The sequence below is a fragment of the Patiria miniata genome, unplaced genomic scaffold (assembly GCF_015706575.1).
Source record: "Patiria miniata isolate m_02_andy unplaced genomic scaffold, ASM1570657v1 HiC_scaffold_18, whole genome shotgun sequence".
Lineage (NCBI taxonomy): Eukaryota > Metazoa > Echinodermata > Asteroidea > Valvatida > Asterinidae > Patiria > Patiria miniata.
This window is the reverse complement of record NW_024037056.1, coordinates 13,969,411-13,991,931: the sequence shown is the minus strand read 5'-3', so window position 1 is coordinate 13,991,931 and position 22,521 is coordinate 13,969,411. Positions and strand designations below refer to the sequence as shown.

Sequence of the window (22,521 nt, the reverse complement as noted above, 5' to 3'; positions counted from 1 at the left end):
ACTGATTGCATTTGAGGTCAGGGGAACTTTTGTCAACCCCCTGGGAAAGAGATGAATCTTACCCGTCTTTACGTTGATTTCCTCGTATCCAATTTGGTGTCGATCAATCAACACAGTTTAATACCAAGAAAAAAAGGAATGCTTGGTCGTGCTTAAATCGGAAAAGGCTCTGTCGGCAATGTGGGATTGATGGCACGCAACTGGAGCTGTAAATTGCTAATCTCTGACAGATTACCAGTTTTGTTATCAATTACCATTTAGTAATAGATCACTGGTTAGTTATCTACTGGCTAGTTATCTACTGGTTAGTTATCTACTGGTTAGTTACCAATTGGTTTGCACTGACTAATGGTCATGACACAAAGATTTCTTCAATTATATGTTTACTTCGGTTTTGGGTTTGTTTTGGGTTTTTAAATTACAAGTTATCTAAGTATTATTCTGAAAATTGAATGATACTGCTGACATTAGATGGCCTGACTTTTTTTTTACCAATGCAGGATCTTTCTTTGAGGCAAAAGACATTATTTTCATCGTTTTTATTCCCTATAGGTATTTATTATTTTAAATATTTGCGATGAAAACAAGAGCAAATGAAATGTTTAACTCAAAACATGTTTTAGCCCATTTTGAAATCCGTTATTAAAAACTGAAGCCTGAATGTTTCTTGGTAATATCCTGAATAATTAATTACAGAAAAAAACCCACCTGCCAAAATGTTAATTTTTAACCACATGAAAAATGACACTCCCTGGATACACTGATGGAATGAGCACTCTTTGGTATAGTGATTCACATTGTCCAAAACCAACAATCTGTATGAATGACTTCAATTCATCGATCAGTAAAATCGATATTGATCTTTTTTCAACCGCGCTTGTACCACAGGTTGATTTCGCGCGCATAGGTAAACAAAAATAATGCAGCATCCCAAAAAATGTATTTATAAATAAATCAGCCGATGTGTCTGGCAGATATTTTGTCTCCAGTTGCGCAAACATTGCAAGTTGTCGACGACAAAACAATCTACCTCGGTCTGGCATCAGCCGCGGACGTGGCGCCACCACTGCTTGCTCAGTGGGGCTTGGGGTACAGTTGGGTCTGTTTAATCACACTTGGTATCGCAATGGATGAAGTGAAAACTGACACTGGAAAATTAGGAGAGTTTTGAAGAAGAGTCTCAAGCCTTCTGTGAAGTGATGCAAGACGTGTCTGTGTTCCTAAGTTGTTGATGGAATGTGAACAGTAGGTCAAATGCCTTTTCCGCCATATTATATAACACAGTAGCAGTGTTGTAGTCCAGAACTTTTTTGCAAGTACAGAGTGCTGGCGAATACTTAGGATACCGAGTACGAGCACGAGTACGAGTACCTCCAAGTACGGGTACGAGTACGATTATTTGCATTCCGAGTACGAGTACTTCTATGCACCGAATACGGCCAGGGGGCATTTATGGTCCATTGTGCGTAATCGGCCCAGGCCCAGTCAGACCGATATACAGACCAACTCACGGCTATCTGTAAATGTGTTCGTCGGGACGTGCACAGAGGAACATCAGGAACCTTCGATTTCTCCGTAAGCCAATGAACAATTTCAAACTGAAAGTATCCATTAAATACGGCCGTGGTAGGTAAAGCTATACTTGTACGGGTACTTTGATGACCGAGTACACTTTCGACATGTCGAGTACGAGTACTTTGCTTCCCGAGTACGAGTACTGTCTATTCGAGTACGAGTACTTTGCTTCCCGAGTACGAGTACGAGTACTCTAAAAAAAAAAAAGGACTCGAGTAGTACTCGAGTACGATTACCGATTACGAGTACTACAACACTGCACAATAGCCGACACTACTATTATAGTTGAAATTACTTTTTTTTTTAAAATTAATCATGATTATTAAAAAATCACTAAGTCATCATCACATTGATTGCTGTTACTTCTAGGATAATTTCAAGTTTTTTCATCGCAATATTGCCGTTGAATTGCTTTCGTATAGTTTCATTGCAACCATCGCTAACAATTCTGTCATGTTTAGCCATTAGAAATTGTGGCAAAAACTGGCCGAAACTGGGTTGGAATCTGAGACTCACGTATCGCCGTATCAGCTGGATGGTTGATACCTTTAATGACAACTTAGCCGTTGTAGTATCGAAGTGGAGTGTCGTTTAAGTCTTTAAAATGCTGATATATACTAGTTGAACATAGACGTGAATTTGTGACGCTTTTATTATTTATAATAATTAAATATTTCTAGTAATGAAACCAAGGATTCCTCAAAAGCTCACTAGGCACTGTAGCTCGCAAGCCTGAGGAAACCTGTAGAGAGGAGACAATGAGAAGAAATTACAGTTTTAGATGTGGGAGGAAAACCAAAGAAGAATATTCTGAGGAAAACCCACGGAATCAGGTAGGGACTGAAAACCCAATTCACATATTGGCCCAGGCGGGATTCGAACCCGGGTCACAGCAGTGGGAGGCAAGGAAAGTACCGCTACGCCAACCTTCGATATTTTACCAGGACAAGAACTCGCTCTACGATGTTACAAAAGTCGGACACATAATTTACCTCTTCGCCTCGCAATCCCATTCGCGTGAAATATTGACCGATCTTAATTGGTTTGGTTCTTGGTTCTCGATTCTTAGGTTGGTTCTTCTCCTAAATACTCCACGTGGGAGTTTACACAAGAGGCCAGAAACACCGGGGCAAACCCCTTCTCTTAGTGATAAGTGTTACTGGGTTCTTTAACGTGCATTACACAACACACAGGACCTACGGCTTTACGTCCCATCCGAAGGACAAGCAATAATGGTTAAGTGCCTTGCTTAAGAGCACAAGTGTCTCGAACCCACGTCACTGTTGCCTCTGAAACACCAGAACATGAGTCCGGTGCTCTTAACCGCTAGGCCATGACACTCCATGAGTAATTGAGGTTAATGTGCTGTTCAATAGCGAACGCCACTTAGGCCAGTAAATCACTGGCAGAGAACGCCGACATCGAGTCGCAAATTGAATTGTTCGTTACCGTCATATTTATATGTCACTGAGGTATGTCAAGCCAGGTTAAAAATGTAATCTCTTCTTAAAAAAAAAAAAAACCAACAACATAATACAGCTGCGACGTAACGAGTTCTATCGAATTTCCCAATGGAAATACCGAAGCTGGAGCGTGTCAGGAAATACATTCATTTCAAAAGATCTTACGGTGGCGATAATGAGAAGCATGCCCCATCGCTACCGGGCCAACATTCTTACCAGAGTCCCAGGATGAAAGCGCAGGGAGATTTAAGATCAGTAGGGGCCAAACCTGGTTCTATGGAGTCATTCTTTGGAGTGATTAGTTCATGTTTTTCTCCAGCTAGACATATTTTGGCGAGGAAACAAGTCTTGACATCTACCAACGACGTCAGCTCCTAGGCACCTGGTAGTGTCGATTCGCTTGGGACGTAGCGAATCACGAACGCACGTGTTTGGTTACATGCGATATGTAGACAACCTAAATATGGCCCAATGGTTTGTCCATGAACAGTGATAGATTGATCACCAACAGCAATATATTTCTGAATCTCCAGCAAATAAGAATATTATTCCTTTGAGACAGTCCGACACAACTGACAATGAAGGAAGAATATTTGGAGACCTCAGGTTAACTCATATCAATAAAAAAAGGCGTTTGATTTAGTGTGAGCATATCGCCTTAGATCATTCAAGATTTGTAAAGACTTTAAGAACTTTTGACACGAATAAACGTCAGTCGTCCCGTTTTGGGGGTTCAATTCGTGTTTTTTCTTCAAATACCTGGAAACTTTGTTCATAAATTGCCTGAAATTTATTGTCTTTGAAATGACATACAGTGCTATGGCGACAGACATCACACCAGTCACACAAAAAAAGAAAAAACAAACAAACATTTCTTTATAAACAAAACTGTTAATTTGTAATTAAATATTTATACAACCATCGGTTGAAATAGTACATGATAACCAAACATATACTACCAAACCAAACGACGATATATATTGTCTACAACAAGAAGCTTAATAACAATTAAGTTAATTAATTAAGTTAACCTAAAATAATTTCTGATGTAATTTCTTTTGTTCTGTACCTTGTGTAACTAATCGTCAATTCGTGTGCATAAGAGATTTACTCCAAATCCTTATCTAACACGTAGACACATTTCAATTTATTTTCTGCTCTGTCTTTGTGAGCTGTTCTCTTCTATCCCACCTCCTCAGAGAAAACAAAGTGCCCTCTCCAGAGCCCCAGCTATGTCAAAACTCGACCTCTGAAGTTGAGAAGTGTCACGGATACTCCTTACTTCCCCAGGTGAAGTGACTTACATGCCAACGTCGCCAATGCATCGCGCGCGCGTGGACCAACATCCTCCCGAGTTGTACACTTATTTGTTCAAACCGGCACGCGTCATCGCAAAGACACAGTCACAAAGTCTGGTCAGAAGTCATGTGTTCGTGGAAAATTGATTTCTTTTTGGTCTCTTGCCAGCACCTTTCAGGTGGGCTCCGCTAATAGCCTGCCGCATTCGGACAGGACAGCTGCGTTCGAGAGGCCTTTCATTGTTGCTGAGTATCGTGTTTCCACCGTGCGTGCCCGCCCTTTGCAGTGAGCCAGAAGTCAAGAAGTCCCACAGCTCCTCGCTTTTGCGAGCGCAGCAATGGTTGATGTCTCCAGGGCTGGTGGTTTCTCATCTCCTGATGATGGCCAACAGCCACACTATTGTGACGACAGCACCGCTGAGGGTTTGCATTTCTCTTCATCGACTGCCGTTTGACAAAGTGCTCTTCCATTCCTACACTTGAATTAAATCTATACATCTTATGAGCAGAGATCTAGCCACTGTCAGGGAGCAGTTTTTCCAAGTGAACCGCCAAAAAAAAAGTTCCCTGCGTATATGACTGTTTGACTAGAGTTTGTCAACACCTGTTGCATAAGCGATATAGGCGTCATCTTTCCAGACATACGTTCTTGACATTGAATTTGATCTAGCTTTCGGGAAACCGGCTGATATAAAGGGCCAGGGGTTGAGTCTAAGGCATGCCTTAGTCACGTCCTGCTAGGGGGTCTCATCCGGGAGATGCACCCGTAAAAAGTTTTGAAATCTACGATGATTTTTCTAGCATTCTAAGGCAATTCAGGAATAAATATACGAACTTTAGTATGACATTTACTTTTTTTGGCCCCAATTTACTAGTTTCAAAACATTGGATCGCTTTATATACTGTTCATGCAATGCACAACAAATATATACGTACATTTAATCACTCACTTCGCTGGCACATATACTCTTAGGAAACATCGATGACGTCATGGACGACTATTTCTTGCTCACAGTATTTATCGCTCATCGGAAACACAATGAGGAGCTCAAAATTAAGGCCTTGATTATAGATCAGCTTGTGTTGTAAGTAGTTTAAAAGGTTTCGTCCTCATATTTATTACTCCTGCTCATCATGCCAATATAGCATTTCGCAGTCCATCAGGAGTTTCTGAAGCTCAGTGTCATTTTGATACGGATACCACATTGAAACCCACTAGCCAACGTCATCCCCAGTCGTAAATCGTATCCCTAGAAAAGCAATTAGTGACACATAAAAATGGTGGTGCCCCAAGACATGTAGCCTTCGCTCTCCCCATTAAGGCAGAGGCAGTCCACATCCAAGACAAGTTTTCAGTCCTGTTCAAGCTGCACAAATTCCATTATTTCGGTGTTCAGAATTTCTCGCATACTAAAAATGGTCCCTGTTAATTAAAGCTTCATGTACGCTCGAGTAAGCGTGATGAAGCCCATAAATTGCTTCCATGCTCGAGTGAGGAAACTAAACAAAATGCTTCACAATGCATCTTATAATCACCAACGATATTCGGATATTGCTATTTGGGGCGGGAAATCATGTTCCGGTATTGCTTTTCTTTTCCTTCTGAGCATTAGTAGTTATAGTACCTCGTTTGAACATAGCGCCAGTGCCACAACGTGTAAAGCAGTCTTGTCAAAGAAAATCTAGAGTTTGATTTTTGCATCAAATTAAGAACAGACGACAAAAATATCACAAATATGTTTATTACCGTGAGACAATTAACTTTATCTAAATTTGTACTTTAAATGTGTTAATCGAGGTGTTAATTTGTTGTGACATGCACCAGTGACAGTTAATATCTTTTGGGAGCTTGTGGTTTTCTCGGAGTTCGTGTGGTTATTAAGACGGTTTGCTCTGCCCGAACGTCGTCAGGGGACGAAGTTGAAAAGGATACGTACGCTACAGACGCCAGTAAAAGAAATCACTATTCATGAGAAGTAATCGAAAGTTTCCTTTTGGGGTGTCAATCACGTGCTGTGTGTCAGGAAAACAGCTGCGTTATTGGCTTTGGTCAGTTGTGGATATCTGAGCAGGAAATTTAAAACGTGTCTTGGCGCCAAAACAAACCGCTTGGCTGCAATTGGCGGGAGAGCCAAATATCAATGGCGCTATTGTACTTCCTGGGTTTGTCGAAGGTTCACATTACACTTGTCTTTGGTACTCAGTCTCAAAACTCAAAGCACCTGCAAATTGGAAGAACAGAACCCTGAAATTAGACATCGTCACACCTACTGTTTTTTTCCTGTTCCAATCCTGTCCTTGCTATGCGCGTTATTATTTTTTTTAAAGGTATTTCCCCTTCAACGTAAAAGACTTAATTCATACAAGCCGAGTGTTAATGAAACAACCAAAAACACTAATTTTCTGTTGAGTGTGTTACAGAAATAGTATGTCTCAGTTAAAATTTAGCTGGTATGGATAAGAAGGTCCAAAAAGTGAGACAATCAGAAGAGAAAAACACGAAGACATCACAGCCGAAGAAAGAACAGTGTACATAATGTTTCCTTAAACCTGCGAGGAATTTGCAAACCTCTCTGATGAGGAAACGGTTTGGGTTTTGAATTGCTGGGATAATAATTCAAGTTGGTATAAATTTGATTTGCTTTGTAGGCAAGAAAGGCCGAATTTTCTTGGCAAACAGGCGCCACCCAACTACACTTAAGCAAGGCAGGAATGAAGCAGAACGGCGTGGCACCGACAAAATATTAGTTCCACTCCCTGAGTGAACCTGATCACTTAAACCAACTCTAATGGAATTAATTATACTCCATTTTTTGTATTCGTTTCTCAGATATGAAAGATAACTGCACACTGTCAGCTGGTCACCTGCAGAGATAGGTGATATCTGTCATCAGTCCCAGGTCTGTATTGTGTGATCTGTCCAAACATGGATGCCTCATTCGTTCAGGATTTATCGAACATGTCTTACGACTATGACGCCGACTGCACCAACAGCTCATGCGTGGAGCAGAGACCCCTGGCAGGTCCGATTGGGGTTGCCCTGTTAAGTGTGATCGGTTTGGTGGGCAATCTGAGCATAATTTATTTGGTGCTGCGATACAAGAAACTCCGGAATCCGCCCAACATCCTTATCATTAATCTGACGGTCGGGGATCTCCTGTACATCCTCAGTGCTGCCACCTTCTTCATTGAGAAAGAGATCTCTCCAAGCTGGGAGGCGGGTCTCTTTACTTGTAAGATGAAGGCGTACGTGGAGGATGTGGGTCAGAGCATGTGTGTCTTCTCCTTGGCGGCGCTCAGCCGAGAGAGGTACTTGGCTATTGTCTGTGGGATTGAGAACCGTCGGAGAAGGGGTTCCTGCTCGGCTAACAGTCTCTGTGCTGTGGCTGTAGTCCTTACCGCCTCTTTGCTGCTTGGCATTCCCTCCCTGGTCATTGCAAGCAAGCTCAGCAGCACACATTGCAGTCAGTTCCCCGAGCACGAGGCCTCTAAGAAGGCCTTCGTCACTCTGAGGTCCGTATTAGGTTACGCGTTACCTCTCGGCATCGTGAGCTTCTACTACGTCCGCATTGCGCACTCGCTGTATCAAAGCGTGGAGCAGTTCGACTACACGGAGAGCCACGCGCAGCAGAGTCGGTTACGAAAGCGCCTGGCTGGTATTGTCCTGCTCATCACGGTGCTGTTTGCTATCCTATGGCTGCCGCATTTCGTCCATCTTCACGTCAGGGCTTACACGTCCCCCGAGGTGATTCCCCTTCTCCCCTACCCGTCTTACATAGACTACCTGAGGATCATTGGCTTTCTGATGGCTTTGACGAACTCCTGCACAAACCCTTGGATTGTCTTCGTCATGAGCTCCACCTATCGTCAGCACTGCTGCCTCTTCCGATCCCTGTGCAACAGGCAGCGTTTTCATCGTGGTAGTCAGGGTACCATGCGGCTTACAACTCTCACAGGGACGACACGACGGACCAGCGCGAACGTCTCGCAGATGTCCCACGTATAGCCAAGGCTTGTTTTTCCTATCGAGCCACTACATGGTAACTTAAAGTGTAACACTTGATGTCTCTGTATAGATTAATGACCTAATCCATGGCATAATCGTAGGACTTGTTTTCTTAGGCAAGACACTTTGTCACGGTAATTGTGTCATAATAGTCCACAACTATTATAGTGTAGGGCTCGCTGGGTGTGTGAATAGACGGATAACGCGAAGATTGATCAGAGTATTATGTACACTTATATTCAATGGGCTGGAACTGAAATGAAGATAAGATTGATGATTCACAGGTGTAACGATCATGTAGGCTAAATTAAGCCCCGGGCACCTTGTTCTTGACTGTCTTCAAATTAATATTTTATTGACAAAGAGTACTTATATATAGTTAATAATAATGTACGTCTTGCTAAATAAATACTTGCGTTTTGCGTTAATGAAATTCAGCCTCGTTACATCTTCAGTCGAATCGTAAATCACCCAGCTTAAGAGGCTTAACATCATACTGTTATTCGGCCATTTCTGCTGGCTATAGAGACAAGTGAATGTAAATATAAATTGAAGCAGGTGTTTTTAAAGAGAGTTATTATATATGAAATACTGTATGTATATATTGATGCACACATTCAAATGTAAATGTTGAAATTATTATTGTTTATGACGTGATATTGGAATGTATTGTACACCTGTACACATTATGAATGTTGAAATCATATTTGAGGACTGGAAAAGTGTAAAGTGTTTGTTTGGTCTACATCTCACCCTATTATGTTTTGTAAATGAAAATGTGATCAGTATTACCACTTTATACAGACGTTATATCACCACAACTGCATTAAGTTTAAATGATAATCGATGAATCTTTCGTACAAAACTTTGATTGGTACAGGCGCATGAGAAAAAAACAAAAAATCCAAAAGCATTACTTTAATTAAACAACGTGGGCTGAAGTATGTAATAACATGTTTGTGATCTGAAGTGACAAATCAGAGCGCTAAAAAAGTGAATTTGTTTAAGCCTCGAACCTATAACAGCGTGGGTTACATTTCGAGCTGTTTCTGCCACAATGCTTCGTGCCATAACGACAGCGGTGTCCCGTAAACGCGCAACGACGGACGCGCTCGATCGAATTTGCATAATCACCTGGTCCGATTCCTGGCCTTTACTGGAGCGATAGTCGACGGCTGTTTCCTGTGCAAGCTCAAGCTTGACCCAACCCTTAACTTGCATCAACTGGGGGGGGGGGGGGTTGCCCGGTTGACTAGACTTCAATGATTGCCACTGTCAGTTTCACCAAATTGCTGGTCATATTTCTGGAATGATTAATGCACGGGAATGATTTCACTGACATATCTCCGGATGAGACTGACATTTTCGTCGGTATTTTTGGCCCAAGCCAATTATTGGAACTCATCCATTGTGACATTATCGCGTCAACATTTTCGTTGGACTTTGGTCCAAAAAGCATGACTTTCGTCTGGTCTACAAAAAGGGCAAGACCCAGATTAAGTTGTCAGAAGGGGACCAGAGCTTCGCCGTTTCCCCCCAGTAAATCAGTAGCTACTACCTTACCAGTAAACATGCCAAATGTATTGATATGTTAATTACAGGAGCGCGGTTTTAGTTGTCTGTCTCTCTAGCTTGTAAAAGTAGAAAATAGTGTAGATAATTACACTTGATGTTTACAACGTCAATTCACTTAGGCGGCTTGTCCGCGGGCTAATTGGCACATTTTGATTTATGCCAGTTGGCGCCATCGACGGCTGAATTGGACAATTAGTGAGCAAAGGTGGGGCGATAAAAATGCCTGCCATCTGTTGGCATTCTTTGTGTTTATTCTCTTTAATACATTGAACAGGTGGATATGTGTGAATATTCCACGGCTGCCTTTCTATACACGCGGATACCGATGGGTGTGATAAATTGTATAGGTCACGGCTTGATGAATAACAGAATAATTTAGCTTTAAGGGAAAGGTTGCAAATTGTCTCACTTTTTTAAACGGGGAAATTGGCATTTATTTCTTGCTCACGTGTATGATCGTGGACTAAGACACAAATAATTAAAATTTCAGTGTTTCGAAATGAACTCCCTTTGGCTTTTCATTATGAGCTGGAAGTTACTTAATGACAACGAGGCATGGAGAGAAATATTTTTATGGTCCCTTTAATCATTTTCAGGGATTAAGCGTCGCATAAACTCATCAGTTTTAGCAACGTACCGCGTGAACATGTGGCTAGGATGAAAGGGTAAATATTTAGAGGGTGCTATTTAGCAAACGATTGTAATGTTAGTCATAACAACAGAGGGCGCAATTGAAATCACAAGAGGGCGCTGCTAATAAGAATAATAGTACGAGTTTTTGGTCACAAATCCACTGAACCATAATAGTGCTTTTGACAAAGAGTTTCATCACCAAATGTTGCTGTCTTTGTCCCGGATATCGGAGAGATTGAAAGATCTGACGGCTAACTATCAAAGAACAAGTACTAAACATTAAATGTTTAAGTGAATTTAGTACATTTTACGCTTTATAGCTTCGAATTAATTTCTCGAAACATTTTTAAGGGAATTGTAAGCTAGAATATTTGTTTGTATTATATGCAGCCATATTGTAAAATGTTTCGAATAACTATGTTTTGTGAAGAGTGTTCAAATGTAAAAATATATATAACAAAAAGTATGAGAAATACCTGCGCTTATGACTGGAAATCACGTAAACGTTTTCACGTGTTTTTTCCGAAATACGAGTCTTTTAAACTAATTAGTTCGATCACCTGTAATTCATTATATTAAATGCACTATTATTGAACGAAAACATGAAACAGGCATGTTTAAACAAATTGCATTTTAAGGTGACAAATTCAAAAACTTGTTCAGCATTTTCTTTTATTTACAATGTCGAGTACAATGTACCATGAGCTTATGTGATATAACTATTATTGTCAAATGTGTCATTAATTTGGGTCGTATGATATAATGATCATTATGTTGGAATTATTATTCGATGAGATAATAAATATTGCTTTTCACAACTGGCGTCATCCAAGAATAATTTCATCGTAAAATCATAATGATCGTAAAATCATAATGATAAACAAAATCCTAAGACCCCTAATTTAAAATGAAATTCAAGGGCCATAATTGATACAAACTTTAATTGCTATATATACACCGTGAAAACAAGACGACATCAAGCTGTTTCTTTACAGCACAGAAACATAATATAACATTTTAGATTTCAAGTCAATTCGACTTTGTTCGATGATGATACTAAGAAGAAAACAAATTGTGAAAATATAAAAAACAAACTTAGTATTTACACATTGCCCGCAATCTATATTTATATTAAAGGGACATTACGGCCTGAAATGTTTTGGATTGTTGACTATACTATTTAAAAGGTGTAGTTGAAATGAAACTAACCTAATGTCTTACCATTCCCGAGAAAAGACGAAAAACAAAACCCGGTTGTACATCGGACACGACGGACTACGCATACGTATTTCCTGTCGTTTTCATTCAATGTACGACACACGCTGTGTGTGTCACACAAATTACACACGGTACCAATACACAAATGTTGTTTCTTACACGTCCGCAGAAGACGACCACTGTGCGGCTGGAACCACAACCGTAGCAACGAACAGCTCGATTGTGACCCCGAAATTCGTTCTCGGCATGGTTCTCGCAAGAATAACACAAAAGGCCCAGTTTTTAAAGGATGGTTGTGGACGTTTACGTTATATTTTTAAATGTTCTTTCCATTTAAAATATTTCGTTTACAACGCGTTTGGTAGCCGAATAATTAGGCATATTCCATCAGGCTGTAATGTCCTTTTAATATCAATTATGTCCAAGAAAAATACGGCTAATGCAACATACCTCTCATGGAGTCCATATCGTACGGCGATCTTTGTCGAACTTTCGTTCTTTTCCAAATACGACTCGAAAAAGCAGAACATGACCGCGCTTATTATGCTGCACCAGTGGGCAGGGATCCATGTTTTACCTCGGAAAATTGTTGTGTTGGATGACTAGTGTAAACTGTTAAATCCACAACCAACAATGTCAATTTAAACCAAATATACGATCCATCGATCACAGATTCGCAGCACTAGTGAGCTCGTACATGCAGTATACCGGGTTGCACAAAGCTGAAGGGTGGATTCTTGAACAAATTCCGTACCCAAAAAGAGTTTTTGTGTGACTGTGTGGATTTAAAGCGAGCAGTCATGGAGCAGTCGGTCAAGCATGACACTTATTCAGACCTTCCTCATTCCATTCATTGTGAAGAAGCTTAAACTAACGCTTACAATTACTGACTTTTTTCTGTAAATAGCTATTCTGTATTCTGTAGATGAGTACAATTACAGAGTTGGAAAACGAAGCATCTTAAACGCAATGAGGGCGCCAAACACCAATGAGGTCAATACCAATAGATCGAAATGAAAAACGATTTCCATAATGTGCACCAGTCTACAAAAATACTTAAACGTAATTCGTTTAAAAGCTATACACAATCTCTGTGTGGTATGCTTTGGGTTCCTCTCAGCATTACATATCTTTTAAAAGGTTGAAAGTTGAAAAACGTAGCATCTTTTAAACGCGAGAGCCGCGCCAAACATCAATGCGGTCAACATCAAAACCACAAAGAATCTAGAAGACCATAAAAAAGAAAAAGATTTACAATTACAATATATTACAGGAATAATATCGGAATATTATCGCATTCCTATCAACACTTCTCATTGCGATCCTCAACTTCACGCATGTACGTCATACTATCATTGGGCAGTGAGCTCCAACACAATCATTAGCCAACGAGTGAATTAAGTTGGGGCATAAATTTCACCTGATGCGATTTGCACCAACTCAAAGTCAAAGATTTAGCCTGGCAACGCAACACGTTTTGCGTGGTGATTCCAAACTCATATCTACAAAACAATGTACATTTTCATGTAGGAACTACATGTACATTCAGGGCATGACCGTTTAATGCGACACTCCGCTGACGTTTTGAAAGGCACTTCGCTGGTATGCAGTTATTCTTGAACGTTGACAGAATGTTGAGATGACGTGGACCAGCGACCGTTGGTAGACTAGACAGCGCCCCCTGTTGCCCACAGTTCACATTATGTTTGCTACGAGTTGCTTGTGTTTGGGCCCTCTACATCACTGCTGGCTGGGTGATCAAGCCCGTCAGCTTTGCCGGATATGACGTCGGTGTAGCTCGGCGGCAAATCCGCATCAAGGGAGTACTCCGGTAAGATGAACATATCTGTTGAATAACAAGCGGTATATAGTGACACATTTAGGTCATATAGACTGCGTAAACATGTGGCTATGGAAATGGATTCGGCTGCACCCACAGGCGCATTATTGACTGCTGAAGCCAATTAATTCGGCCGACTAGGGTATCACAGAGGGTGTTCTACACTGTACAAGATGCTGGGTAAGATAGTTGACATGAAATATAGCGGCCAGTGGCGTAGCCGGGCGGGGAGGGGGGCGGGGGTGGCACGTGTACCCCACAAATTTCCAGTGCCCCCTCCCCAGGTGCCCCCTTCCCACGCAAAAATCCGATTTTTGCCACTTGTCATGGAAGTGTCTTCTTAAAGTATTTTTTGAGTCATTAAAAACGAGGAGAAATCTAGATGACTATTACTGACGTCCCTTAACCCGTACGGCTTTTAGAAAAGTGAATAAACTGATAATAATCAAAGGCGCCCTCTATCGTCAAAAGAGGTCACCCCCACCCCCACGCTTTTCGAATTTGCAGCAATATTGTGATGGCCTGGACATTTTGGGGATATGTTCTTGTTGGGTCGGCCCTAGCTTGGCGCCGCCTCATAACATGCTGCCCCCCCCCCAATAAATCCAGGCTACGCCACTATTGTAGCCAGACATTTTCAGATTATAGGTCAAATGCCTACCCGATTCAACAAGAAAGAGATTTCTAGGTCTAGTGACCAAACAATGAGTAACAACAGTTTGTTTCCCGTAGATTTCGTGGACATTATGTCTGAATGTCGTCCCTTTACCTGGATTCATTCCATAGTTGGTTTGTCCCAGACTGCCGGACACCGTATTGGATTCAGCAGAGAAAGAGTCACCAACTCCCTGTATAAACGACATTGTTGAATAATTATGATTATTGGCACTGTCAAAACCAATCTGGGCTCCAATCAAAAGAAAAAAATCTGAAAAAAGGTATTCCCAGAGAGTCTAAAAAGTTTATTTCAATTTTGCAGTGTTCAAATGTTCTTTTCAATATTCAATGCTGGGAAGGTAACAGGCTCGCTGTAGAGGACTGTGGCAATCCCCGGCCCCACACAGCAGCATTTCATGGACTCGAGTCTGGCCCAATCGCTTCGAAAGAGTTCCTGTGAATGTTCTAATTGACCTTCCTTTGAACTATTTATTATCCCTATCTATTTATTATCCTTATCTTGTTGGACCCGAATGGCAGGCCTACATTCCTCTGACTGACTGACTACAGATTATGTCTTAATCCAAGACTTGGGGGATCAAGCCCAGTCTTCTTTTACTTCCCAAAGAGAAGATATTGGAGCAGATACCATACCTGTCTTTGCATTCTGTTAAAGATGATGATGAGCCGCGTGGATGCTGCGATACCAGCCATTGTAACAAGGAGAGCCGCTAAGCCAACGCCCAAGATGATCAGATGCATCGTCATGCAGTTCCATGCCTAACGACAGACAGAAGGGAAACTCATTACTGAATGACGAATAATCATGTTGCAGCCATTTGACTTTTTCCCATTCAAATCAATGTAACCAAAGCGAGGCTGGAAGGACAAATAGTCTGGTGCCTTTTTACACAAAAAAATTATCAATCAGTACTGTTATTGGATACAGGGAACATGACTGAAATGGTGGCAGCATTATAAAGGTCTATAAGAAGTCTACAGCTACACAATGGCCTCTTTGGTACCAAATCAACAGAAATTAATGCTCATCTTGTAATGAGGAGTTTCCTAGGCAAAACGATAACTGAACTCAATAGTGAATTAGATCTCATTTGGTGCAAATAAAGTGCTTTGTTTGCAAGATTTCAAGATTATTTCATACGATGCATCGAGGTAAATGGTTGTGATAATGATTTTGATAATAATGGCGATTGTATAGTGGTGAAAAGGTTGATGCCAAATATCATATATGGGTGAATCTAAGAGCGGTGATTATGAAAAATCATGACGTGTGAAATTTTGAAGATGGTGAAAATTGGGTTCAAGATGGTGATAATCTTCATGATGCTGATGATGCTTATGGCAGTGGTTGTGGTGATATGGGGAGTTCCTGATGTGTGATTATGGTGGTGATAGAGACGATATCAGTGATATTGTGGATACAGTCACTGATGTTTGAAATAATGGTGGTAGTGGTGATGTTGAAAGTGATGGTGGTGAGAATGTTGGTGAGAATGGTGGTGAGTATCTGCCTCACCTCTCCGTCTTCCGTTTCCGGTTCCCGGAGGACGCCGATCAACTCCAAGGTCATGAAACTGAAGATCATGGCCAGCCCGACGACGCACATAATTCTGTACCATTTCATCTAAAACGAAATACACATGAAACAATTCAAACTATGGAAACACAGTTTTTTCCCCAAGAGATGTACCCAGGCCCATCACCAGTTGACACAAGTCCGTCCATTAAGTCATTGAGTTATAAGTAAAGTAATTAGTCTGTCACGAGCCGATGTGGCCCATCAGGCCGGCGGTTATCTCCGGTTTCAGTAGCATGAAACAACTGAGAATACCTCTGTTCCCCTGGATGGGATGCCAGTCCATCCCAGGTTACTCCCCAGCTAATGCCGGTACCCATTTATACTCCTAGGTGGAGAAAGGCAAGTGGGGATAAAGTGGCTTGCCCAAGGACACAACATATGATCAGCAGCTGGATTTGAACCCCTGACCCTCTGATCAGGAGTCAAGAATCTTAACCACTATAACGAGCCATCACAAGTCCGTCACAAATCATTGCCAGAGCCATCCAGTAGGGACGTCATCGTGTCCATCACAAGTCCCTGCAAGTCCATCACAAGTCCTCCAGTCCCGATTCAAACCACAAGCTATTCAAATGAGCTTTGACAAAGGCATTCCTTTGTGAATGTTCATCCACTGCAGGTGAATTGACTTGTGATTTACTTGCAACTGACTTGACTACATCCCTGCCATGCTCCCAAGGGGGTGCATATGTTCCCCAATACCTATGTTCTCCAAACCTAACCCAAACCCTCACCATCTAACCCTAACCCTAACGATTTTGGAGAACATAGGTATTGGGGAACATAATTGGGCAACATCGGGTAGACCCCTCCCAATGTGCGGAAAAACAAATAACTGTCGTCGAACTCAAGGAGAATTTCAAAAATATCAGGCTTCTTTTTATGGATCTATGGGGTAAACCGATTCAGACTTGGGTAGTGTTCCAGAGAGGACTGAGTATGAACCCTTTGGTTTTTTTAAGGAGTCGTCAACTTACCGTCCTTTTGATCTGTTTGATCCCGAAGGTCACGGCGCCTCTTCTCGTCGGCGATAGTCCTATCGAACTTGACACGATAAACTGGCAAAAATATAAACAAAAATATATATAAATTCGTGCGAACGATGCATAAAGTGAAAACATTGTTGTGAAAAAATGGCTGATGTGGTTTGGGATTGGCACCATGTGCCATTGAGCATTGAACTGAGGTCTTGCCATGATGACTGATTGCCAGGCAAGTGATTCCAATCCCAACCGCAGCCCTTTTCACAACATGCAGAATTTTACACAATAATTAACACAGCACTGAAATTGATTAAAGCCAGGAACCTGGCCACAAGTGTCTAAAAATCAACAGATAAATGTGTAGCACTGAGAGACTGAAATTAAATAAAACTCATTGGGGTTAAGGCCAAGGATAAGGAGTATTTGCACAATCAAACATTTTCAAATTTACTTCATGATCAGTTTTGTAGTTATTTCAAAATAGTCGACGGACTCTTTTTGGAGCCATACTGTACAGCATGTTCAAGGTCTATGAATTTGTATATATCAGACTGCAAAACTGATGAAAGGAAAGATTGGTTTTGAATCGATTATGGACATAATGGTAAAAAGGTTTGCAAAAAATATCTGTATATAAGAATTCTTAAATTGGATGTGTGTCCCTTTCTAACAGTACGTTTGAAGGCCTTTTTAGGGATTGTTATAATTTCCAAATGTGTTTGTCTGGATTGAGTCAAGTTTTAAGTTGCACCATCATGTAGAATCATGGTAACAGCGGTGAAAGTCGAAGAAGTATCCCTATCTGACTTAAACTTTCTCTTACCCATATTGAATTGAAGAAGTAAATCCAAGTAATACTAAGTGCACAGTTCTTGGACGAGGCAAACATTCCCACCACGCCGATAGACAGGGCCAGAGCCAGCTGCAAGATCCCCGTCAGGTAGATCGGCTTGACCAATGAGAGACGGGATGGATATGACGTCGTCGTGGTTGCTTGCTGCGATTGGTCAGACTCCCCCGGACCCGCCATCTTGGTTTTTGGATTCTACAAAAGCTGCCAAGCAGCGTCAGAAATGATTACAATTTTGTTAAAATGAGCACGTACACATGAACTTCATAAATGATTGTTCTTACGACAATGAAAACCTTTCCAGTTACCTACTCTACAAAAGGAGTTGGGTATCTCGTCGAGGATGAGAAGAACCAGCAAGGCCAGTATGTTACAGGAATAAGAAGTCACAAAACGACTTCTGGATATTGTCAACTCCCAGTGTCTGGCCTGCTTTGGTCAGATTTTAAGAGATCGAACAAACAAAGATTTCGATTTTTGATTGAATTGAATGGCCGTGGCCACTGTTGGCGCCATTTTTGTAACCGTACCGCTTTGTACCATTCGGTGTTTCGAAATGTCCACAATAGCCAAAGCCTCGTACCAGTGACCTTTGGCCAAAATGAGCAACAACAATGAGCAAACCTCAAAAGAAATCTGTTACATCAGGGTCAAAGGTCAAGTGGTGCCTGATTCAGAGTGTGATATGGATTTATAAAAACCCCGATACAAATAGTTTTCTGGCTACGTGTCATTGCCTTGGATCTGTTTGATAACTAGGTCTGTGGACTTTGACATCTTCTGGCAACAACAAGTTGTAAGCAAGCAAACTTCTCGTTCAGCAAACGTTACAATGAGTAGTACAAATATATTTAGTTTCGTTGTTCAAAATGTAAGAATGACAGTTCATTTTTTACAAAGAAAAGTTGTTGCAATATCACACGTCCTTAATTTCTGATGCAAGGTGCTTCAACTACAGAACTTGAAAAATTATTAAACTAAATATAAGCTTTGTAGGCCTACTAAAATTGGCACTATTCCTTTCATGAACTCATCTATCATCATCATTATAAAAAAAAACCCTTGGAATGTCATTATTGTTATCTTCTTTGTCGAATCGTCTTAGTTTTCAACATCGCATCAGTAGCTTTTGTTTTCGTAGTTCTAATAACATCTTCGCCATATTCGAAATCTTTACAGTTAGTCCAGTACAATCATTTTGACAACACGACCACCATTGTTGTCATCATCGGATCGTAAAAATATATTCACAATCATCACCACATCTTCATTTATATCCTCTCACCATATCTATCTTCCTCCCAGACACCATGTTCTTTGCCAAAAAACGCTACATAACTGTCATTAATTGACACCAATTAGCATCATCGCATGCTATCATCCCACAATCACCTCTATCATTATCACCATCATGACCTTCGCCAAAATTCTCACCATCCTCAAAACCACCAGCCGAATTCGTCTCCAAAGATGATGGTTCAATCAGCATCATCTTCCTCTCATTCTTGACTTTCACCGTCATCAGTATCATCATTATACCGTACTACTATCCCACAATTCCCACTACCATTATCACCATCACTACCTTCGTCAAAATTCTCAACATCCATAAACCACCCGCCGAATTCTTTTCAAAAGGTGATAATATGGATAAATAAATACCTTGGAGAGTTGATAGCTTCTGATTGATCGAGACTCGATCACGTGGGGTGTATTACCATGTGATATAAAGTCCGGCTTTAAGAACAAGGGAATAAATGGCCCCTGAACCAGCTTTGATCCAGCATCATGTCAGCAAAGGAGTGGCACACTCCATTAACAGCGGTCATCTCCTAACACGGTCATTATCATGCAGTGAAGACCGGGTCTTCACACTGCTATCCCCTAACTCAATCCACATCATCTTCCTCTATTTCTTCGGGCTATCACCATCATCAGCATCATATCGGCAGCCACTCACACAGTAACATCATCTCGTTTTACTCCCGTATATATCAATAAATTTCTCGTTTACTTACCAGAAGTATAATATAGTCCCAACAAAATGGCGACAGCTCTATTCTGATCCGAAATCTATCTCTGATGCCGTCTGCTTTCAGATGTATTTCCAATCATAACGCTTCCTTCTACATAACAGCTAGAAATAAGACGCTTAAAATCCAAGATGGTTTCAGACTAGATTTCGCAACATCAAATCGCAAAAAAATTATGAAATTGTTCTGCTTTAGTCCAATGATCACCGTCCCGACCCTTATACACTCCCAGAACAGGTTGTGTGTCGCTCGATAAGGCAGACAAGCTAATTATTTCCCAAGTTTTGTTAATTATTTACATTTAGGGCTAAAGTGCGCAGTTTCCGCGACAACAAGCGTTCAGCTATAGTCAGTTTTTTTTTGTTGATTTATGATTTCATGAATTATCGTCGTTTCTATCAGATAAACAACAGATTTGTATTATTTAATGTCTCGTTAGCCGCGTTTCAAAATGATTGTAAGTGTATTTAGAAGATTCTCGGCAGACACAGAGTTCAACTCAGAGTTCTGCGAAGTACATTTGATGCACAGCATTGATAATATGAAAACATCACTGCGGTGGCATCACGCCCACGAGCGTGTCACAAACCTCTTATATAAATATCAATTTTTATTCATTTGTAAAAACTGGATCAAATGCAGCATTTTTGGGCACATTATGAGACAGCTGCCTTTTAACACTGACAAATTAATAAATTACAATCTGACAGTGATTTTCAATATAAATAATGCTTGCATTTTACAAAAATGACCTTATCTACTAATTTCAATTCTTTATCGAAACAATACTTTACCTTCGTCGTTTGAGCCAGACCAAAAAGCTGAAGTATAGTATGAGATTATAAACATGCTGCTAATAACTGTACGTGAAATACAGCCATTCCCGAAAATGTTAGCATATTCCCTTGACTTCTATTGCATGAAAATGTTAACGTCGATAAAATATTATACACAAAATAATGATATCTTTATAACATTTATAAAAATCCTAAATTTGGATCAATTGCTGTTTTCCTGGGGCTGTTGTGGACTTGTTTCATTTGCAACACTACTTCCCGATTGCGAACTCTGCCTATCTTCGGACTCCTCGTCTTGGTTATCAGTTTCGTGTGTGGTTGTGGCGCCTTCTACCTGGATACACTGCGTGCTCGGCGTATCTGTGGGTAGATCTTCAATTGCGGTCGTCGCCGTTTGTGAACCTTGCCCGATCTCGGACTCGCTGGCCTGGCCGTCAGCACCGTTCGTTGCCGTCACTGGTTCGCTCGCAGGAGACAACGAGATATTAATTTGCAATGACGCTGGTGTCCAGGCACCAGAAGTCACCTCGCTGTATGAGGGCGGTTGGTCGGCGTAGGGCGGCGCAGGCGGGTAACTCCCATTCGCGAATTGGATTCCATAAGACTGCGGTGCCGTAGAATTAATGTACGCTGTTTAAAAAGTACAATCGTTCATTTAATTTACCTTCCAGATTTTAATAAAAGAGGCTTGACTTTTGAAAACAATGCTCACAAAGAAGTGTCTTATGAATATTGCATGTCTTAAGATGTGGAGGGCGCCATTTATATTGTCCACTGATTGTATTTTGCTTGGCTGTAATCACTCACCATAGCTAGGGGGCTCCAGCACTGCATTTGGCGTCTGCGGGACATCGGCCTCCATATTTCGTCCCGTTACCTCTATTACCCTATGTCGGCCCTAAGAACAATCATCAACAAAAAAATAATATAAAGTCTCTCACAAAAGGCCGAATTGGGGCCCTGTATTGGCGCCATACGTGATACTCGGGTTATTAACGGATGAACACATGTTGCCAAGATAAACAAAAAATCACTTGATGTTATACTATGCGTAATGATAGTTTTAAGAATGAACTAAACTTATTGATTCGCTTCAAGAAACATGACATAATTACAACATTTTGTACATAGCCTCGGCAACCGAAACAGCGCCCTCACTAGTTGAAAATTAGGACAGTGGGTAAGGAACTTTAATCCATCTACATTATGTTCAAACAATATACTCACCGAGTTTGATCGCCTTTGTCTGTTGGAGAAGTCGTTGCCATTGCAACAGACCTTGCTGGCGAACGCAAGGCATCGAACCGCCAGGATGACGTGTGTTATTCCCGTGACTGCAAGACAAATATCTACCGCTGTCCTTGCTGCTAGCGAGGCCTGAAAGAGTCAACAGGAAATTTAATTTAATTAACAAAAGTACATCAGTTCAGCTTTGGCATTATTTTTTGAATGGAAGAAAACACTGACCCCGCCCTCAACGACGTCTTCCTCTTCAGCCGCGCCCGTAGCAAACAGCACTGTCATGTTGATGGCGTACATGATGCCGATGACGCAGAAAACAAGATGGCCGCCAACCTACATGAACAAACAGAAATACAATATATGTAGCCTTAGTGTTACGAAATGACGCGTTCTACCTCTGGGGTGACTCTCCTCAGAATAGGCCTATTGTTAATCAAGAAGGTGAGATACAAGTAAATAATAATTACGACCAGTCGAACCTCTTGTTCATGGTAAGGAATTAAAATAATCACATATTTTATGGAGTATTTTGAGCTTGTTGAGTGCCTGACAACTCGGCCACGTTTGGCCCCGTTAGTTAAATGTCATTCGAAGACATCATATCATACAGGAAAACGAAAAAAAAAAAACCACGCTAAACACCAAAGTCCAAATTGCCTGAACAGAAGGTTGGAGGATCGTTACCAATAAAGACTTATGTTTTATACTAGGTATACTATTACTTCTAAGATGATGAAAACTGCACTTAGGG

The 22,521-nt window shown here is 41.1% G+C and overlaps 2 protein-coding genes across 3 annotated transcripts; one reads left to right on the top strand and one right to left on the bottom strand.

Annotated features, from left to right (window-relative positions):
• The first annotated feature begins 7,169 nt into the window (after nt 1-7,169).
• On the top strand, nt 7,170-9,797 carry LOC119724736 (neuromedin-B receptor-like). The gene has a single exon (XM_038195925.1). The coding sequence runs from the start codon at nt 7,263-7,265 to the stop codon at nt 8,340-8,342; it is 1,080 nt and encodes a 359-aa protein (XP_038051853.1). The 5' UTR covers nt 7,170-7,262; the 3' UTR covers nt 8,343-9,797.
• A 1,408-nt stretch (nt 9,798-11,205) lies between these two features.
• On the bottom strand, nt 11,206-20,724 carry LOC119724737. Of its 2 annotated transcripts, none has more exons than XM_038195926.1 (7): nt 19,717-20,724; nt 17,672-17,902; nt 16,843-16,923; nt 15,803-15,910; nt 14,920-15,045; nt 14,378-14,456; nt 11,206-13,614 (listed from the first exon to the last, which is right to left on the bottom strand). In XM_038195926.1, the coding sequence occupies exons 2-7, from the start codon at nt 17,876-17,878 to the stop codon at nt 13,478-13,480; spliced, it is 738 nt and encodes a 245-aa protein (XP_038051854.1). In that variant the 5' UTR covers nt 17,879-17,902; nt 19,717-20,724; the 3' UTR covers nt 11,206-13,477. The 2 variants fall into 2 exon arrangements, with proteins under 2 accessions (XP_038051854.1, XP_038051855.1); XM_038195927.1 differs by lacking the exon at nt 19,717-20,724 and adding an exon at nt 18,229-18,848.
• Nucleotides 20,725-22,521: the final 1,797 nt, after the last annotated feature.